The 21,153-nt window shown below is 38.2% G+C and overlaps 1 protein-coding gene across 1 annotated transcript in view; it reads left to right on the forward strand.

Moving 5' to 3' along the window:
- The window catches only part of ROBO1 (roundabout guidance receptor 1), a 404,959-nt gene that overhangs the window by 356,685 nt on the left and 27,121 nt on the right, over positions 1-21,153 (forward strand). Inside the window, exons 20-25 of the mRNA XM_039237973.1 lie at positions 141-183; positions 6,755-6,909; positions 9,705-10,040; positions 11,932-12,039; positions 14,697-14,841; positions 18,193-18,441. Coding sequence (XP_039093904.1) covers positions 141-183; positions 6,755-6,909; positions 9,705-10,040; positions 11,932-12,039; positions 14,697-14,841; positions 18,193-18,441 — 1,036 coding nt within the window. The remainder of the gene's footprint in view (positions 1-140; positions 184-6,754; positions 6,910-9,704; positions 10,041-11,931; positions 12,040-14,696; positions 14,842-18,192; positions 18,442-21,153) is intronic.

Consider the following 21,153-nt stretch of genomic DNA (forward strand, 5'->3'; position numbering starts at 1 on the left):
TAATGCTTCTAAGTAGAAAGGGAGAAAATATTCCATTTTAGGAAAGATGCTCGTGGATATGATAGCTTTTGATATAGAAACATAAGCATGTCTATTAATTGTTTCTTTTTTTTTTTTTTTTTTTTTTGGTAACATTCTAGTAACTTATCAGAGAGGAGGTGAAGCTGTGAGCAGTGGAGGGAGGTAACTATCCTGCATGTTTGTAGACCTTAAGGGGAATTCCAGGTATCTCATCTTGTTTTCCTCAATGACGTCACTTTCTTTGCATAAAAGGTTGAAGTTGAGGATGAAATTTGTTCAGATCTGTTAGAAATACGCCATTCCACTCTGCTGTGGAACCAAGTTCATTTGTGATTGGAGCTGTTGCATCTTAGTCAGTACACACCAGAGGGCGCACTTTAACCGAGAAAGACAGACTTGCTGATTTAGCAGATGATTAAAAGGAGTTAAAGTAATTAAGCAATGGCATTTATGAAGATTAAGAAATATAGCTAGTTAACAGATACTATCAAAGAAAAAGTGTTCATTTGAAAACCTGCTGAACACAGCATTTGCTCATAAATTGTTGTAGGTTAGGTTTGTTTGTTCTTGTTGCGAATTCAACATAGTTCAGCTCTCCATTTGCAGGAAAATATGTTGAAATAAAAGAAATCTGGGTAGTTTGTTAATACAGAGCTTTTTCTCCCTCTAATTAAAATGAACCTCAATCCTATATTTATGATTTTTTGTAATTATTATTCGGTGAACCTTAATATATTCACAGAGAAATCACAAATTGATGTGACAGGCAGCTTCAAAGAGTGGGAAAAAAAAGGTCTATGTTACATGAACCAAGCTTCTGGGTTTTCTATAATAAGATGATTTTTTACCCCAAACCAGCAACATCTAGCATAAGGTGTAAGAACAAAAATCTTCCAACCAAAACCATTTTATAATTCAAATTGAATGAACTTACTGGGTGCTCTGCTTTGCACAGTCGGATATTGTGGATGCAAGTGGAAAAAGATAAAAATGAGTAAAATATTATTTCTGAATCCTAGGAGCATACCATCTGATGACAAAATTACTGAATTCAGTGTATGACAAAGAATGATTTTTAGAATATATTGATCACCTTTAACCGATGCTGTACAAATTTGGGCATCAAGTGCTAACCTTTTCTTCCCAGGTACCCGGTGCTAGCTTGCTGTTTTCATACCTGTGAAACAAAGCCAGCCACTGAAAAGACCCAAAAGCTAGGAGGTCCTAATGAGGAATAAATTCACTTGATTCAGGAATTAAAGCAGAGCATGTTTTTACATCCAGAGGAATTCCATCTAAATTATAGCCCAGATATTCATGAAACAGCGTTTGGCATAACAACATTCTCTCGTGGATAAATCTGGAAGGCCTGATTATATAACCACCTCTCTGCATGTATATGTTCATGACTATAGACTTCAGCTTTTCCCTTAATTAAAGCACACAAAGTGTGTTGCACTAGCCTCTGTGCATGGGCACACATATTGGCTCTCTCTCTCTCTCTCTCTCTCTCTCTCTCTCTCACACACACACACACACACACACACACACATGCCCACACATAAAATATTGCTGGTTCTTGGTCTACATGGATTTACAACTTAGATAGAACAAGGTATCAAATAGGAACTAATGGAAGGAATTCATAGTTACAAAATGCAAGTTTCTATGGCAGGACGGAAAAATTACAAGCTATAAACTGAAAATAACAAACTGAAAGCTTGTTGCTTGGAAAACTTGCTGTGTAGCCTTTTAAATGTAAAAATAGGAAAACAGTGAAACTTATGCATTTCAAATACCAAATATTTTAAAAATAAAATACCAAATGAAATGTCAGAAGAGGCTGGGATACTACAGAAGCAACAGTTAAATAAAGATCTTAGAATCCATGCTCAAAATGACAGCTATAGACACCATTTTAATGTATTTATTCATCGAACGTGTTTATTGAATGTCTACCAGGTGACAGGCACCGTTCTAGTTGCTTGAGATGCATCAGTGAGCAAGTCAATAAAAATTCCTGTTCTGATGAACCTTACATTAAGTATGGGAGAGAGAAGATAAATAATAAGCATTAAAAAAGTCAGCTCTAGTATCAGCAGTTGATAAGTGCTTTGGAACCAATAGAGCAGAAGAGGAACAGGGAGTACATTAGGAAGAAGTCTCATTTCCTAGCCAGAGTATGTGTTTGTGTGTGTGTGTGTGTGTGTGTGTGTGTGTGGCGGGGGAGGGGAGTCAGGGTGGGTGTGCATGTGTACCTGTGTTCTGTGATTCCAGGAGGTAAGAGAAAGGATAGTGACCCAAACTCCCGCACTGTCTCCTCGCCTGTCCATACCTTAAACACTGGTTTCCCTCAGGCATCTCAGACTCTGTGACCCTGCTCTGGCCCTCCTACCTCATTTGGTTCCTGATACTGAAGTTAAAGTTTATTTAATGTTTATGTATTTTTGAGAAAGAGGGCCGGAGGGGGGGAGGGGCAGAGAGTCAAAGAGAGAGAGAATCCAAGCAGGCTCCACATTGTCATCTCAGAGCCCTCTGTGAGACTGGAACTCACAAATTGTGATATCATGACCTGAGCCAAAATTAAGAATCCAATGCTTAACCAACTGAGCCACCCAGATGCCCCACCTCGGTCAAATGTCAAGTCTTCCTTTCTACTACATCCATCATTGCCTTTGTTGATCCTACTTTTTATCCCTTTCACCACCACAATACTGTTAGGCATCAGACACTTATTCTCCCCTGCCTGATATATTTCAAAAGCTCCCAGCAGCCCTACCTTCATCGATATTTACCAGCACTACTTCGTGTTTATTCCCTTTGCCCATTGGAGCCAAAATGATATTTTGAAATACATATTGCTCATGTCCCTAAGTTGTTCTAGATCCTGTTTTTAATAGAACCCAACATGTTTAAAATACCAAGTCCAAATTCAGCATAGCTCGTGAAGCCAGCAACCTCTAGGGTTTCGCAGGTCTGTTTCCCAGGTCTAAGTGCCACACCCTACAACCCAATGTCAGCCCACCTGCCCATTAGATCCTCATATACCTTCATTTAATCATCCTGGAATGTGCTCCCCCCCCCCCATCTGTTTCCTGAGCTTCCCTTGTCTCCTCCATGAACTTTTGTGCTGTGCAAATACCGCAGTTAAGCACCTAACATGAGGTAACGCACTTCTCTTTTGTTTATATCGGGGATTCCGCAGATTAGGGCTCCTAGGCCAAGTCCAGGCGGCCACCTGTTTTGTAAACAAAGTTCTATAGGAATATGGCCAGACTTATCTGTTAATGTATTGTCCATGAGTGCTTTCCTACCACGACGGCAGGGCTGAGTCATTGCAGCAGAAATTCTAATAAAGGAGAAGGTTGACCCCCAAAATCTTTCCTAGTTCATAAAATTGTGAATTTAGCTATTCCCAGAAAATGGAAGAGAAGGATTGTGGTAAGCAAAGAGACCACTTCCCCACTTCCCAACTTAAAAAGGGCCAGCGGCTCATTCTATGATCCAGGGGAGGATCAGAGAACTATTAAGTAGCTGTTCTTGTTCATTTGTTTTCCTTCCCTCAAAAATTCCAGTCACCTCTTCCAAAAACCCTACTTAAAATCCCAACCACAGCATCAACCTGGGAACAGCCGAGAAATCCTGAAGAAACAAGTACGAAACTCAGGCCAAACAGGTAGAGAATGCCAGAAACCATTTCCTTGCAGTGGGAGGTGGCAAAGAAACAGAGTTCGGGCCTTGCTTCTCTCTAAAATACTGGCCACTCTTCAATCTCTCCCTTACTCCTTCCAGGGCTTCAGAAGCAGGCTCTTAAAGGAAAGAGGAGACAGTACATAGACAGTCCGTACTGCGAGGCCTCCTTGCCATTTTCTCCAGCCCTGGGACCCTCTAGTATCTTATTTTGTGAATTAGGATTTCAAATAGGTTGTTGTGTTTTGCTTTGTTGAAGTGAAGTGATTGGGTATCTGGAGTAAGAGGGGCAGAGGAAGTGAAAGCTATTGCTACATAATTATTCAAATGAATTGTCTTCTTTTCTTTTATGACACAAATTCATCCCCTTAATATAAACTGGAAGAGAAGATTGGGTTTTATGAGACCTACTGTCTTCCCTTCCCTGATAATATTGCCTTTTAAAAGACAAGGAAGAAATAAACAAAACTCAGATTATTAGTATGAAAATACAACATCTAATATTATAAGGTAAAAATATATGTTTTAGACACATACTAATTACTGTAACCAGCACCGACCTTCACTTCTGCTGAATTTCTTATTGTTGGACAGCTAAATCTGCCTCATATATACTGGATCATCTTAAATGCAGAAAAATGGCCTCTGAGATTGGTAGTTTAAAAAGATACTGACACCCTTACCATAGTAGCGGCATATGACTTTGACTTTCTCAGACCCTTCTGACATATACACATGGCGTTTCAAGATTCACTATGGGTCAATAATCTATGCTTCACCTTCTTCCACAAATAATTAGTATTCTAAATACAAGTCTAAACCAAAGCCAGCATGTGAATTGTTAATCTTATTTCCTGTTGGAAGTCACTCGTACATATGGAAAGTTCTTTCAGCTTATGATGATATCAAAACATTCACTTTAAAGTACTTTTCTGAGGAAATCATAAAACATTGTCTACTCCTTTTGAAACATGTAAGTCAGCTGAAAATTTTCCACTTGACCCATACTCTAGACCCATAATATCTCTACAGTATCAAATATGGAAATTTATTTGTAAAAACTTCAGTAGTGATAACACACTTGGTTTAAATTCAAGAGAAAATAAAATAAGGAACGCTAAAGATGACTAGATGCAGAAATTCTGTACCCCACAACTATTTCAAAGGCTCCAGATATCTGTGATACAGCTTGCATTTCAATGTTTTCAGTTTCCACAGCTCAGCAAAATTGTTCTTCAAAGTATGTTTTTATCGACAACGTTACTAGTAAGTTTGCCCTGTTTTAACAGCGTTATTTTGAATGTCAAGACTACAGACATTTCCCCCACTCCATGTTTTATAGGAATGTTTAAGGACTTTGGGAAATTTTGACACACCCCTGTATGTATGTTTATAGCAACTGGGATTTGAGTGTGGATTCTAGAGCCAGAGTACTTGGGTTTGAGTCCCAGCCCTGCCAGCCACTCAATCCCAAAGCCACACACAAGTTCCTTAACCTCTGCCTGAGGACTTTCCTCATCTGTAAAAACTGGATAATAGTAGTAACTACTATGTAGTTCTAAGAATTAAATGCGTTGATATGTGTGAAGAACTCAGAACAAGGTGTCCCTCATTGTAAGCAAAAAGTAAATATTCATTTTTATGACAGATACATATACTTGTATGTACATATGCGTGTGCATACAGAGATATAAATGATAAATCCACGTTCTTCATTTGGAGTAAATTAATCTTCAAATAACCATCACGTGCATCATAAGTGTCCTCAGTTCCTGTGTGTCATGGAACCATGGAGGGTGAAGTGTTGGGTTCTTGCTTCACAGGTAAATGAGAAGCATGGTGGTGTCACTTTAATAAAGAAAAGAAGAACATGAAGACAATATCTGCAGCAACTAGTCTGTTTATTGTGGATCTGACGCCACTCTGTGCACCATCACCTCTTTTGCCGAACTATCAGTCAGACTCAGTGTCGGAAAAGGACATCAGGAATGCCTGATGTTTTTTTAAGTTTATTTATTTTATAAGTTTATTAATTTTGAGGTGGGAGGAAGGCAGAGAGAGAGGGGGACAGAAAATCTGACGTGGGCACTGACAGCAGAAAGACCAATGTGGGGCTCAAACTCATGAACCCTGAGATCACGATCTGAGGCGAGGTGGAATGTTTAACCAACTGAGCCACCCAAGTGCTCCCAGAATGCTATTCTTCAACTCTAGTCTGCATCTCTGGTGCTAGAGGTTCAGAGCTCCCCTTAATAACCATTGATGTGCTTGGTCTTCCCAATGCACAGTGAAAGAGCATTAACATCTGTTGTGCCAAAAAAGACATGAACACTAATATTTCTTCTAGTGGACATTTTTCATCTTACCAGATTTAATCAGTAGCTTTCCTTTGTTTATGTAGGAATTTATGGTGTTTTACATTGTCACCATCCAAAAGTCTTGACAAGCGTACAGAACTCTGCACTGAAACATTGATGAGGTTCTCTGCAAAATGTCACAGAGCCTCCAACTCACTGTTTCTGAGACACAGTTTTGAAGAAAATTGTGCAAATGTGCTTACTGTGAAGGATCCATTGTCTGAGTAAAGGAGCTTGTTCCATTTTTCAATGAAGTCGTAGGAAGAATCATGATTTTTTAATGAGTCAAAAAAAATGAAGAAATGCAAACTGTCTCAACTATGATATTCTTTAAGTGACTAAAACACTAAAAAATATATGTATCTGTAGTTTTAGCTTCTGTGTTTGATTTCTAGTCACTATGACTAAAGTAGAGCATTGCAAATGGCACAGTATTTTCAGTCTGAAACAAAACGGTGCCAGTTTACTAAGTTACGGCCACCTCAACGGAGGGACACCCCAGGACATTGCACCATATTATAGTTAATCTTGTCTGTAAAATAGAAGGAATAATAATATCATTCAGCCTAGTTGACTGAGTTATTTGTGAGAATAATGAGATGGAGAATTTGTTGGAAATTTGAATAGGAAATTGTATTTGCTGTTTGTAAAACATGTGCTTATATACGTATATATTCTTTCTTCAGGCCAGGACTTCTGAACATCGGTGAACCTGCCACACAGCCATGGCTGGCCGACACATGGCCTAATACTGGCAACAGTCACAATGACTGCGCCATCACGTGCTGCACTGCAGCCAATGGTAACAGTGATAGCAACCTGACCACCTACAGTCGCCCAGGTTAGAGATGCGGAGACCGCTCGAGATGTATAAGCACCAGAACTGGCCACAAGAAGATAGATTTCTCCCCCTCTCCCTACATTGGAAAGGAAAAATTGATCCACATTTTTATAGAGTGTTGACTATTATCTACCAAATTACCCTGGCTCTAGACTGTCTTCATCCCTCTGTCTCCATGTTTCACCTTCTAGCAGGGTTTCCCAGTAAGCAATGGGAGGATGGAGAATATAAACTCTAGAATAGAGAGCAAATGAGGAAAAGTTAAATTGTATGAAGGATTCATCTTTATCAGGATGTATATAGTTATAATTGTAATTATTTGATTATTTTCAAGATTTGGAGAATAAAGCAGATCAAAATGTTTATGAATCTATAGTTAAAGTGAACCAAGTTTTTTTTTTTTAATGTTTATTTATTTTTTGAGAGAGAGAGAGACAGAGCATGAGAGTAGGGAGGGGCAGGGAGAGAGAGGAAAAGACAGAATCTAAAGTAGGTTCCAGGTTCTGAGCTGTCAACCCAGAGCCCGATGCAGGGCTCAAACTGACGAACTGCAAGATGATGACCTGAGCCAAAGTTGGACACTTAGCCAGCTGAGACACCCATGTGCCCGTAGAGTGAACCAAATTCTTTAATAGCAGTAACAAAAATAATAGCAACTGTACAACAGTACTAAAGAATTTTAAATGAAGTTCCAACTGAGATTTGCATCATATAGAAGTAAATGCTGAGGATATAAGAAATCTATACCTTTTGGAATATGTGTACATAAATTTATTTTATATTGTGTGGTTTTGGTTCAGAAATATGTGAGGAAATTCATGAAGGTTTCATGCTAAACCATGACATTAAATTATGGATGTAGATTATGAAATATCTAAAGGAATAAATGGAAAATTACTGAAGATTTCTTACAAAAAAAAAAACAAAATGAAAACCTGCAGCATTCACGATGTGGGAAATATTAATATAATTGTAAAGAATCAAAAGATAGGAGTATAGAAGTAAAATAACCCATGGAACTATGGAAAAGGGATATGGCAGATAGCATGCAAGTGAAGATGTGATATACCATGAAAAACAAAGCAGAGAGCAGTCTGTATGTTTAACCTTAGAATAAGTCCAGAGTCTCCATTGGATATGGATATGGATGTGACATATCCATGTGACCATGTCCCTGTTTGTCAGAGGCCCATATCTAGTTGTACAGATAGGTGCTCACATGACTGCAAATAAAAGAAAGACCGTGCTGAGCCCTATAGGATATAAAAGATGGCAATACCCCTTTAAATTACTGTGTAGAGCTGTGTTGGCCAGCATGGTAGCCTCTAGTTATAGTTGTCTATTTGAAGTTAGATTAAACAAAATACAATTTAAATTTCAGTTCCTCATTTGCACTAGCCACATTTCAACTAGTCGGTGGCCACATGGCTCTAGTGGCGCCTGTATTGGACAATGTAGAATAGAACGTGTGTATCATCTCATTAAATTCTGTGGAGTTGCACTCATTTAGGAAGATTGGCGAAGAAAAATGAAATTGGCAAAACTGCATGGCTTTTAATAATATTTCTTAACCACTGTTACACAAAACTTTATACCTAGAAATTACATTTAGAGGTACTAAGGGCCAGGCAACTCAAATATCCCTGTTCCCGGATCATTTATTGTTAAAATGCAAAGTAGCTGAGTTGAGTATTATAGAGATGTTGCACATTTTCTTAAGCTTATATCCATATTTACATCTTTAGTAGCAGCTGTGATGATTTATCATCAAGGTATCGAGACAAAAACCAATCTTTAAGGTGATTGTTAATCTTTAAGGTGAGCTGTTAATGTTAGTGCTGCTGAACTACATGAATTCAATAATGGTATTTTTAACCATTGTAACTTGACATATTTTTATTTAAAAATGTTTTTATTTTACATTCTGATTTTAGTTCTTCCAGCTGTTTTAATATTTTCAACTGCAGGCTTTAAATAGTTCTATATATATATATCAATTATTTCATTTTCTAATACTTCAACAAGGAGAAAATTAGAGGGAAATTGAAATAGTAGGCACATTCGATATTATTTCAGGCTTTCTTTGATTAAATTAGCCTGATTACTTAGGATTCATTTTGTATCATTATTGTCATTTTATACTTCTTGGGGTGTCATTATAAAACCATGAAAAAATGATTATATAATGTCCTTCCCTACATGACCCAGAGAAGAACTAAGAAAACTGTCCTACACACTATTTACTGTCTCTTTACCCCTTTCTTCCTTATATCTTTTGAGTAGAGTTACTTCATAAAATATTAAAATCTCAGGTTCTTTCCTGTGTAGGCAGAGTGTTTTTTCCCCTTCGTTTGGATTCTCAACATATATGCTTTGTTCTGTTGCTACAAAAACAAACTAGTAGCTTCAAATAGATCAGTAACTCCAGACTAGAAAATAAAAATTTGGCACATTAAGATATTCATGTGTATATTATATAAGTGGAATTCCTATTAATGGGGTTGTTAAAAAAAATTGCCTTAAGGTTGGTGAGTTATTTGCTATGTAGCACTAGCAGAAGTTCAAAATTATCTAGCCTCTATATAATGTCTCTACGTCCTCTCTCATTTCCTCAATTTTTAATCACCTTCTTTAGAAAGGACATATGACTACTTAGCCCTTTCTCTTGGTCTTATTTAAGCCCATTTTGACTTTACATGACAATTTTACTGTGACTCACGAAGCTACTTACAAAGAAATCTAAAACGAATAATCATGCAGAATGACTTTTTCCTTTTCCTCTCCATTGCACGTAGCTGATTGTATAGCAAATTATAACAACCAACTGGATAACAAACAAACAAATCTGATGCTCCCTGAGTCAACCGTTTACGGTGATGTGGACCTTAGTAACAAAATCAATGAGATGAAAACCTTCAATAGCCCAAATCTGAAGGACGGGCGTTTTGTCAATCCATCAGGGCAGCCCACTCCTTATGCCACCACCCAGCTCATCCAGTCAAACCTCAGCAACAACATGAACAGTGGCAGCGGGGACCCCAGCGAGAAGCACTGGAAACCACCCGGACAGCAGAAACAAGAAGTGGCGCCAGTTCAGTATAACATCATGGAGCAAAACAAACTGAACAAAGGTGAAGAGCTTGGCCTTTATTCCCATCCTTTTCTCTCCTGGTCCCCCTCACCCTTCAGCACTACACGGTCCAGGATTCTCCGGGACGAGAGCAAGCGAAATCTTCCTTTTGTTACTCACGGTTCCTGAAGTCTTTGTTTGCAAAATTTCCAGTGTCCAAGAGTTAATTAGCACAACAATAACCTCAGAAAATTGATTTTATAATAATCTATAACTATTTTCAAATGGTTTTGAGATTAATTCAAATTTAATCGTAGGTGAGGGATTGCTTGGCGCAATCTTTTATTCATAAGGCAGATGTACAACCGTCACAATACCTCCCATTTTAAATAAATAGACTATCCCATTCTTTCCACTCGAGAATGGAAGATAATTGGCTCTATATGGTCATAGAAACGAATGGCATTTTTATATCAAACTGAAGACAAATAATTAAATTAAGCTTGAGCTGGAGAAGTGGTTCAATTTGTTATATTTTTCCTACCTCGTGTGGTTACTAAGACTGCTGCAATGTATGGTTTTAGAACCTACATTTCTTGGTCGACCTGATTGAAGTCTGTCAGGATAGAACCAAAGATACGTTTAGTGTTAACTGGTAGCAGTGGAATAGTATTTTATAGCCTGAGGGGAATGTTTCTCTATTACAATATGTGTGAGTTGGAAATAGGTATGTATTTGATTTCTTTGTAGTTCTAAGGGCTACTGGGTTAATGGCATGACTTGCAAAGTTATACCTCTAGGGGAACAAAAAAAGCATCCCCTAGTATGAATAGATCAGGGAAGTTTTGCAAAGGTGTCCAGGTAAATGACACATTTTATTGTAGATCATTAGAGCCATAGATTTATTTTCTTTAGGCTTGAGTTGTGACCATTTTCTTCAAAAAAAAAAAAAATGCATTACAGTCAGAGCTTACAAAAAGAGACTTTGACAAATATTCTGTTTGTTCAAGTTAGTGTTGTATATTTTAACTACAGCGTCATCCGGCTGCTTTTTTTTTTTTTTTTTTTTTTAGTTTTAGAAAACCACTTGATTGGCATAAAAACCCAGTTCGGTAAATATTTGTTAAGTCTTCTCACACAAGTTCATGACAAAGGCTGACAAAGACGGAGACAACTGTGTCTGAAGTCCTGTCATTTACAGCGCGAGTTACAACTATTGTTACATTACTCCTCCATCGTAGGTGGCTCTACGGTGGACTTTGGAAAGCTCTGACAGTCCTCTAAACAAATACTGCAGAGCTCTTATTTATTGTTTATACTGCTTGTAACAGACTTGGTATGTCACCTGTAATAAAGACCCTGGAATGCAACTAAACTGACAGATTATTACTCAGTACATTCCAGTAGCAAGTTTATCATTTGGATTTTTACCTTTGCCTAAGTAAGCGGAAGCACTCCTGTGGCAGATTGAGATACTCTGTTTTCTTATCATGAATATGTTTTTTTATTAGATATAATCTTGCTGACAAGTTTCATGGGTTTTTTTATTTAAAAAATTTTAAATGATTTGCAGACATGATGCTTTCCTGGTTTCTGAGGGTTAAAAGTATTTTGTTGTGAACATTTTTAAAGTGAAGAAGTGAAGCAATTCTGATTTCTGCCTGAGCTGATGTAAGAATATTTGAAAGAGAAGAAATAGTCCCTCATATGATTTGTTTGTGCCTATGTTTCATCTGATTTATGTAAAGGAGATGATGCAAAGAATTTGTATTTTATAAATCTTAAAGGAAAGGGGCTTATCTTTTCTTGACTTTTCTTTCTGTAGACTTGTATACAACTTAGCAAGTGATCCACATTGTAACTTGATAGCCTAATTGCTGGTAAATGACTAAGGCATCAAAGAGAAAATAAAAGCCGTTTTGTTTTTTTTTTTTCCCATCTGAAATGTCTAGATTATCGAGCAAATGACACAATTCCTCCAACTATCCCATACAACCAGTCATACGACCAGAATACAGGAGGATCTTACAACAGTTCAGACCGGGGTAGTAGTACATCCGGTAAGTAAGGAGAATCAAAGAGAAAGTCAGTCTCTCCTTTTAAAAAGATCGTATCTTCCAAGATTATAAATTGAATGCTAATCAACTGATGTACATACACATAAGGTGTGTTTCATCACTGTGTAAAATTTGAATTTTTCCAGGCATCGGTCTTATTTCTGCAATTTGAGAGACAGTACATTCACCAAACCATGATATGTCCATTTAGTAATGAAGATTAAGGCTCCTACTCTCATCCTTGTTAATGAACTTTTATAAAGCCAGGAGCATGGACTAGACTTGAAAGCCAACTGAAACTTCTTTTTTTACCCTTGGCCAAAGTAAAACTAAAAACATTGGACATAAAGTTAATCTGCTAAATTTGTTACCGTTTGAAACAGGCTATCAAGAACATAAAATCCAAGTACACTTGAGCAGAGTCACAAGTCTAAGAGGCAATAACATGAGATCTAGAGACAATAGGAACCTGCCTCAGTTTATAGTCTCTCTGCTAACCCTCAGTTCTCGCTCCAAAGCCTCATAAAGCAATCTCCCCACTGAAGTGTGTTAAGTGCCACAATGTGGCCGCTTCCCTGTGGTCTTCCTGCTGTTGCAGCTGCTTGCCAGCTGTTTGCCTGATAGGGGCTGCAGATGGGAGTCTGCTGGTCCTTAGGTCCTGTTTTTCTAATTAAAGGTGGCTCATTATTAGAACTCACATGTGGCACGTCACACCATGATGAGTCTTGACTCTTGTATGTTGCTCCAGGAGAGGGTAGAAATATCATCTCCCAATACCTGGATGGAAGTTGATGCTCGATGCTTTTAGCCAGTGTCTCTCTTCTTGTTGTGTAATGAATATGACATTTGCATTTTATCAGTTTCCCCTGACAAAGGCATGCCGATTTGGCAACTGTTAAGCCTGCATTTTGTCACTGATTGAAACTATTCCTATTTGAATTAAAGGAGCTTAGAAACACCTCTTTACCTTTTTAGACCCACTCTTATTCTACTATAAGTTGTTTCATTTTTTTTAAACAAATAAAATCTCATTAAGGACTTCTGTTTTCAGGAAGTAAACCCTGGATTAACAGGAACTGTTTTAAGGATCTACTCTTGGGAAAACCATAGAAAATATTTTAATATTCAATATTTCATGCCATTTCATTTTTGAATTCTTAGCCACTTAAAGAGAAAATCATATCTTAATTGGGGGGGGGACAGGATCCTATATTATTAATTTTAAATTGGGTTTCTCCATTACTTAGTTTAGAGCTTAGATATCTAGATCTTTTCTGCTACTTATTATTCACTGTATTCTGTGAATATTCAATAAAAAGATACAAACATGTATAATCTAGTGTTAATTAGGGGAAAGAATGAAGCAAGCAAATGATATGTGGGAGAGACTTGTAATTTTAGGCATCTTAGGACAGATGGAGTAGTTAGAGTAGATGTATGCCAAGAAATCAAGAGGAAGGCGCACTAGGTAAGGTCAAGTCGATGATAATTGCACAGTCATTCTGATACAGCTGAGTGGAGGAAGAGAAAATGGTCACATACATGCGGAGGCATGACAGTCATATTTTATAATTAACAGCCAGTCCCTTGGCCCATACTTGTTGCAATAACATACCAGTTCAAGAAATTCTGTCTTAACAAACGTCAGTCACTGGACTCAAAATTCCCAAGCAACTTAAAAAAAATAAGGGTCATTGAATATATGTACTAAGACCTGTTTTGTGCACCATGTAACTTGGAGCTCTTTCAGAAAGGTTAAAAATAAAAAGGCCAAGAAAATTCACTGGTATAGGGGATCATGTGAAAAAACAATGATAAGCTCATCATCTATAATTTCCATAAGAATCTAAAATGAATCATATTAGAAGAGAAAGATAAAGATTATTTTATCCCCAAGTATCTTTTGACCCGAAATTATTGAAAAATGAATACAATGTACATTTACCTGTATTTAAAGAATATGTCAAATCTAAAATCAGAACGTGGGGCACTTGAATAATTGGGCCATTTCAAACTACTGTACATCTTCAAGCAACATCATTTTACTGTAAGCCATAATTTTATAGAAAATGTGGCTAAAAACATGTCTGTCCTTTCTAAAAATCATTTCTCTGCTTCTTTTGTTGTTAGTTATATTAGTTCTTCCAGCAATAATTTTCATCTGCACCTGCCTTTCTGACAAAACCTAGTAATTTTATTGTGCCTAAAACATTTCGACGGACAAGTACAAATTATATATATTCAGTGATTTAATGCAACGGTGAAAGTCTAATAGATCGTATCTGTTTCATATTGTATTTTAGGTTCCAGCAATTAAATAATAGAAAGGCACTTCAGAAAATATGTCTACAGCTCATTTGTTTTAGGTGATAATCCATAATGCAATTAATTGCTGTAAGAAGATCACTATTAATGATATGACTTGTAAAATTCATTTACGGCTTTATTGCTTTTTTGCTATTTATTTTGCAGTTAAACCTGGCAATACTTTGCATGTTCTATTGTGTAAAGTTCTGTTAAGATTAATGAAGAAAAGTGTATTTATCTGCTTATCCATAGATGAATTATAAGATCCTATTTACTGGAAATAATTCACCTGTGGATAACAGAAAAATCTTAAAGGCCAAAAGTAAAAGACTTGGGTTTTATTTCTTTTCAAGGGAGTCAAGGGCACAAGAAAGGGGCACGGACACCCAAAGTCGCAAAACAGGGTGGCATGAACTGGGCAGACCTGCTTCCTCCTCCCCCCGCACACCCTCCTCCTCACAGCAACAGCGAAGAGTACAGTATTTCTGTAGATGAAAGGTAAGAAGAATTTCAGAACAGATGTAAGTGGAATGGTATCATTCTTTAAACCCATAGTAAGTAATTATTAAACTAGATCCCCAAGGGGAGGCATCGCTAAGGTCCGGGAACATTTGTCTCTGGAGAAAACAATGTTACTATGTCAGCAGGGCTTGAAAAACATCCTCAGTGCTGCCAAAGAAAGAAAAACAAATTTATGCCCTCGAAGTTTCTTTTGGAGCTAATAATTATGAATCATGAACGTACCCACATGTACCATGTGCATATATCTTTACATTATATACATGCGATGTGCATATATAATCATGAATGTAGAGATATAGAAGATCACATACATATATATCATGATATCCAGAGTCATATTCATGATATTATGATGTCTAAATATCAGAATTTCTGTTGCATATTCTTGAATTTCTATAAAACAAGTGGGTGAATGTATACGACAGCTGAGGTATCCTGAAAAATTTTGTTCATTCTTAGATACTATCACATTGTGTTGAAAACTGGGAACTTAAACTCACTGAATGGTCTGTCACAAGGTTTTAACAAGTGTAAATAATCATAGGACAGGAATAAGAAAGTGAGTGTGCTTTGCTCTCACTGCAGATTCTGTAGAACTGGACATAATTCCTCCCAACAAAGTAAAGCAGGTGCCTCACTCGTATAGTCAATGGGAGAGGACTCACTTGACATAGAGAATTAACAAAAATATGAAATCTACCTGAAAATAGTCTTTTTAGTGACTACTGTAAATATAAAGATATGGTTCTTTCATTCTGCACAAAATAATAGTTTTTACTCTTCCAAGTGTGCCAAGGAACAAAGCCTCTGTACCTTTGTTTTTCCAGTCATTTAATTAGTGAATACGGAGCCATTGCTCCTAGGGGAAATGCAGGGATAGGTTCCTGCAAGTCCCTGGTCATGCATTTTTGTCATCTGATCCATCCATAATCTTGTTTTATGTGTGTTTTTGTTTCAAGACACCTTATGTAACATGTATCGTTGATTCATTTACGTGAAACTCCCAGCCAATAGCGCTGTAGGTCCTTTCTGGGTAAAGCTTATCCAATGTACATATTTTCTCTGTTAGGGCACGTCATAGCCTTTTGCTCTTAGGAATACTAGATCACACTAAAGCACTCTACTCCAGGCTACTTTAAACAGGGAGATTATCAATATACAGCAAAACGTTGAGAGTAATGTGGCACAGTAGAGACTGTGGAAAGGATGCTCGTTACAGCTTGAAAACTGAAACAAGGAGGTAGAGTGACTCAGGTTTTTCACATGAGTATTGACTTGGGGTTGCAAATAAATTTTAGCAAGTAGGTGACTTTACAAGTATGGAATCTACAAAAAAATGAGGATTGACTATTTTTTTAAATTCCTTTTCTAGGCTATATTAACAACATTTATTGCTATTTTAGCCCACCATAAAATGGATTAAAATGAAATAAGTGGATATAGTTTTCTTAAAGCCTGTAAGAGACATTGGTGCCCCAAAGGGAGAGACTGATTGTAAGTGGGAAGAATGGAGGTTTCCTGATCTGCTGGCTTTGTTCTTGACTTGGACAAATGATACGGTTGTTGATCAAGAGGAAGGGTTTTGTGGGCACTGTGACCACACAGAGACGTGGTCCCCTGGAGGACAAAGATGAAACAATTGGACGCAGGGAGAGGAAGCTGGGAAGGCAAGCGTAAGCCAGATTACAGGTACTCGAATGTCTTGTTTAGGCATTAGTATTTTTCTCTCTAGTCAATTAGAGAGCCATTTATTATGGAGCAGCAAATGAATGATCTGAGAGTGATGTATATTATAATAAAGTAATTTTGGAAGCAATGTGAGGACTCAGAAGGACAGGCAAGGAGATTGATTAAAAGGCTATTTCTGGGGGCGCCTGGGTGGCTTAGTCGGTTAAGCGTCCGACTTTCGCTTAGGTCATGATCTCGTGGTTCGTGGGTTCGGGCCCCGCGTCGGGCTCTGTGCTGACTGCCAGCTCAGAGCCTGGAGCCTGTTTCAGTCTGTGACTCCCTCTCTCTCTGACCCTCCCCTGCTCACGCTGTCTCTCTCTCTCTCCTAGAAATAAATAAAAAAAGCCTTAAAAAAATTTTTTTTAAACAGGCTATTTCTGTAGCACATACAGCAGATTTTAGAGAGGTAATAGATTCTGGTGATTCTTAGAAATGAAACAGAGATGAACCAGGGAACAGTTGAAGGTAGAAGAGAGAGAGGAAGAAGTCAAGATGGCTACAAGATTTCTTTTTTCCAGGCATGAACAAATTACTGTTACTTGTTGAGACAGGAAACCTAGAAAAAGTGTCAAAGGGAGGTAGTGGGATTGGTAAAATAAAGGAAGATACAAAGAAATCGTTTTAGGAGCGTCATGTTTCCAGAGTTCAGGTGAACAAGGCAGGTGGTGGAAAATGAATGAAATAGAGGGGTAGCATCAACACAGTTCATATAATGCAGTAAATTACTGCCATTCGAATCAATAACCATTTGCCCTGGGGTGGGAGAGAAGAGAAAGACATGAATGTTTCCCAGATCCATCTAGAGTTAACACACAGCTCTAGCAGAGGAGTAGTGGGGCATTTTATTGTTTATTGACTATTTTATTTATTGTGTTTTTTATTCAACATCTTAAATGCAAGCGAACGTTTTGTGCTCAACTGAAGCAGTAGTGATGTACCATAATTTCAGAGAAAAGGTGGATTTTCAGGAAAGGATTTTTCAAGCGTAATTTTTCTCAGAGGTTAACATACCATCTCTGAGTCATCTGCAGAACCACCCCGATCTTAGAAATCAGGTTGAAGTAGGGGCATAAAATAAGTAAAACACATTTAGGGAGTAGTAAGTTAAACTACATTAAAGAGATTTCTTTATGGCATGACTTCTCAAAGCCTATAATATGCTAATGCAAGCTGTAGTCACCCAGAGAAAAAATATTATGTGTAGCATTCACAAACCTTTGTGATAGTGAACTAATGCTTTTCTTAATGTTTATTTATTTTTGAGAGAGAGACAGAGCACGAGTTGGAGGGGAAGGAGCAGAGAGAGAGGGAGACACAAAATCCAAAGCAAACTCCAGGCTTCTAAGCTGTCAGCACAGAGCCCAATGCGGGGCTCAAACCCATGAACTGTGAGATCATGACGGGAGCTGAAGCTGGTCGTTCAACCAACTGAGCCACCTAGGTGCCCCATGACCTGCTTTTTGAACGATACTCCCTTAACGTGGGTCAGAACTTTCAGATTAAAAAAAATTTTTTGACGCTGACCATTCCACTAACTATACAAATAATTCCTTTAAATAGCCTGCAGTAACTCTAAGTGTGCTTATGACTTTTTTTTAGCTATGACCAAGAAATGCCGTGTCCCGTGCCACCAGCCAGGATGTATCTGCAACAGGATGAGCTGGAAGAGGAGGAAGACGAACGAGGCCCCACGCCCCCTGTACGGGGGGCAGCTTCTTCCCCAGCTGCTGTGTCTTACAGCCATCAGTCCACTGCCACGCTGACCCCGTCTCCACAAGAAGAACTCCAGCCCATGTTACAGGATTGCCCGGAGGAGATCGGCCACGTGCAACACCAGCCCGATAGGAGGTACATCGTCACTAGCCTTTTGCTGACAAATCAGAGAATTTCCACTCTTAAGTGGCATTTGGAGAATGCTATCATGTGGAGTAATTTCCATGTCACATAGCCCATTCTCCAGTACCATCATGTAGTAAAGCCCCAGTAATTAACATATCAAGTAGTCGTGTTGACCAGAACATTAGATTAATTGATCCCAGTGAACTTGCAACCATAAAATAATGTGCGTTGCTACTCACCCACTTATGATAATTGCATTCGTAAACACATGGAGATCATGTGGTATATATATGGCTTGCTACTCTTAGAGCGTTTTATTGATGATGCCTGGTTTTGCATTTTAGTTTTCCTTATGCATGGGTAAGTCGCTGCTTTGGTCTGTGGAAAGATTTTCTCCCATCTTTTTTTTAAATTGTTTTAATGTTTTATTTGTTTCTGATAGAGAGAGAAAGAGAGACAACATGAGCAGGGAGGGTCAGAGAGAGAGGGAGATACAGAATCTGAACAGGCTTCAGGCTCTGAGCTGGCTGTCAGCACAGAGCCTGACGCAGGACTTGAACCCACAAACCGTGAGATCATGACCTGAGCTGAAGTCAGACACTTAACCGACTGAGCCACCCAGGCACCCCTTCTCCCATCTTTTTATTTATTTTTTTAAATTTTTTAAATGTTTTTATTTGTGTGTGAGAGAGAGAGAGACAGTGTGAGCAATGGGGAGGGTCAGAGAGAGAGGAAGATACAGAATCTGAAGCAGCCTCTAGGCTCTGAGCTAGCTGTCAGCACGGAGCTTGATGCAGGACTCAAACCCGCAAACCGTGGGATCATGACCTGAGGCGAAGTCAAACGCTTAACCGTCTGAGCCACCCAGGTGCTCCTCTCCCATCTTTTTAACTTAAGTCTGCGGAATGATGCATGCCCTCCTCGCTGTTATGTTGCAAAAGGAGTTTGGTATATTTATTTTGCTGTGGCCCTAGGTACATTTATTTTGGTTGAAGTATTGAGTTGGAGTCCTTTTGTCCAGTTTACTCAATTGTGTGTGTGTGTGTGTGTGTATGTGTGTGTGTGTGTGTGTGTGTGTGTTGGACTTTTTTTTAGCCAAAAATTCAGCATTGCCAACCAATACATTTTTGTTACACACAAATACTTCACTTGTCATTTCTACCACATAAAAACTACTACCGCATCATGTTAGCTCCTCTCATTGTTGATGATTTTGTTTGTACTATTTCATTACCCCTGAGACATTATATTACACACACACACACACACACACACACACACGAAACTTTCTGTATTTCCAACATCATTTGAAACTAGGTATGTTATTTGCCTTAGAAGACCGTCCTTCAATTTACTTGAATAAATAATGCATTCTGATTTATACTGCTTGAATTCTGTAGATTAAAATAGAATTTGCAATGTTTATTAATTATTCTATCAGTAAGAGGTTCTTACCAAATTCAAATCACACACTCTCTAAAATGAAGGAGGTAGTTAAGCCTTCTTCTGTGTGACAAGGGGGAACTGGGATTGCCATACATTTACCTTTAATAGTGTTAACCCTTGAAACCTCATGGAGAATGAGAACAAATAGGACATCTCTTTCCCTATTAAGGTCACAGACCATCTCCACTGCTCCTATTTGAAGCACATGAGAGGCTAATAGAGGCTCTGTGTTCTGAAATCTCTCAGCATTCTCCTTTCATTCTCTCAGATCACGTATTTCCCCACCATTCCCCTCTGTGTTGTAAGTGGCACACAGTAGCTTCTTCCTGGTAAGCTCCTTCTTTGTGTTCATATTATCCTCTCCACCTTCCTCAAACCAATCAAAATCAGTGCACCTTTTATGCATCCTGATTTTCCAGCTTCTTCCTCTTCAGTGTGTTCTTCTTTCACGTCACTGTTAATCCTACTACTTTTAAATGTTCCTTTTTCGTAGCTTCCTATTCTAGTTATCTGCTCTCCTCTTCTACTTGATAGGGCCATGCGGTGGACTCTGCTTACTCATTCTGACCCACACTTCAGCCCACTGCATTCTGACTCCTACCATTTTGCTTCTATTAGTCTACAGACAGTAACCTACTAATGGTCAGTCTAAAGACTTGTCCATCTTGGGGACACCTGGGTGGCTAAGTTGATTAAGCGTTGGTCTCTTGACTTTGACTGTGGTCATGGTCTCACAGTTAGTGGGATCAAGCCCTGTGTTGGGCTCTGTGCTGACTGCATGGATCCTGCTCAGGATTTTCTCTCTCCCTCTCTCTCTGCCCCTCCGTCTCCATCTCTTTCAATAAGTAAGTAAATAATCATTTTAAAAAAAGACTTGTCCATCTTTAACATGTATAAGCTTTCTGCAGTGTTGACAAATTTATAAGTTGTTGTAGGACTCAAAATGAGATGTTTGTAAAGAATCTGAAGATATTAGTTTTCTACTGTCCTCACCTTTATGCCATCACCTCATTGCTTGGTTGAACAATTACTTATATTCTGATGGCTTTCAAATTTATTTAGCCAGCCCACCCTTTTTCCTGAGCACCACAATGATATTTTCATTTGGAGATCTCACACTACACTTGTTCCGGACCAAGTTCTTCATTCGTTGCCCTTGACCTTTCAAACTTGTTCTATCTTTTGTTGGCTATCCTGTTTAGAATCATTAATCCTTATTTATTTGACTCACATATTAAAAATAAAGTAGCCAAAGATCACAAAAAATGTGTCATT

Source organism: Hyaena hyaena, unplaced genomic scaffold (assembly GCF_003009895.1).
Source record: "Hyaena hyaena isolate Hyena2069 unplaced genomic scaffold, ASM300989v1 scaffold_132, whole genome shotgun sequence".
Taxonomy (NCBI): Eukaryota; Metazoa; Chordata; class Mammalia; order Carnivora; family Hyaenidae; genus Hyaena; species Hyaena hyaena.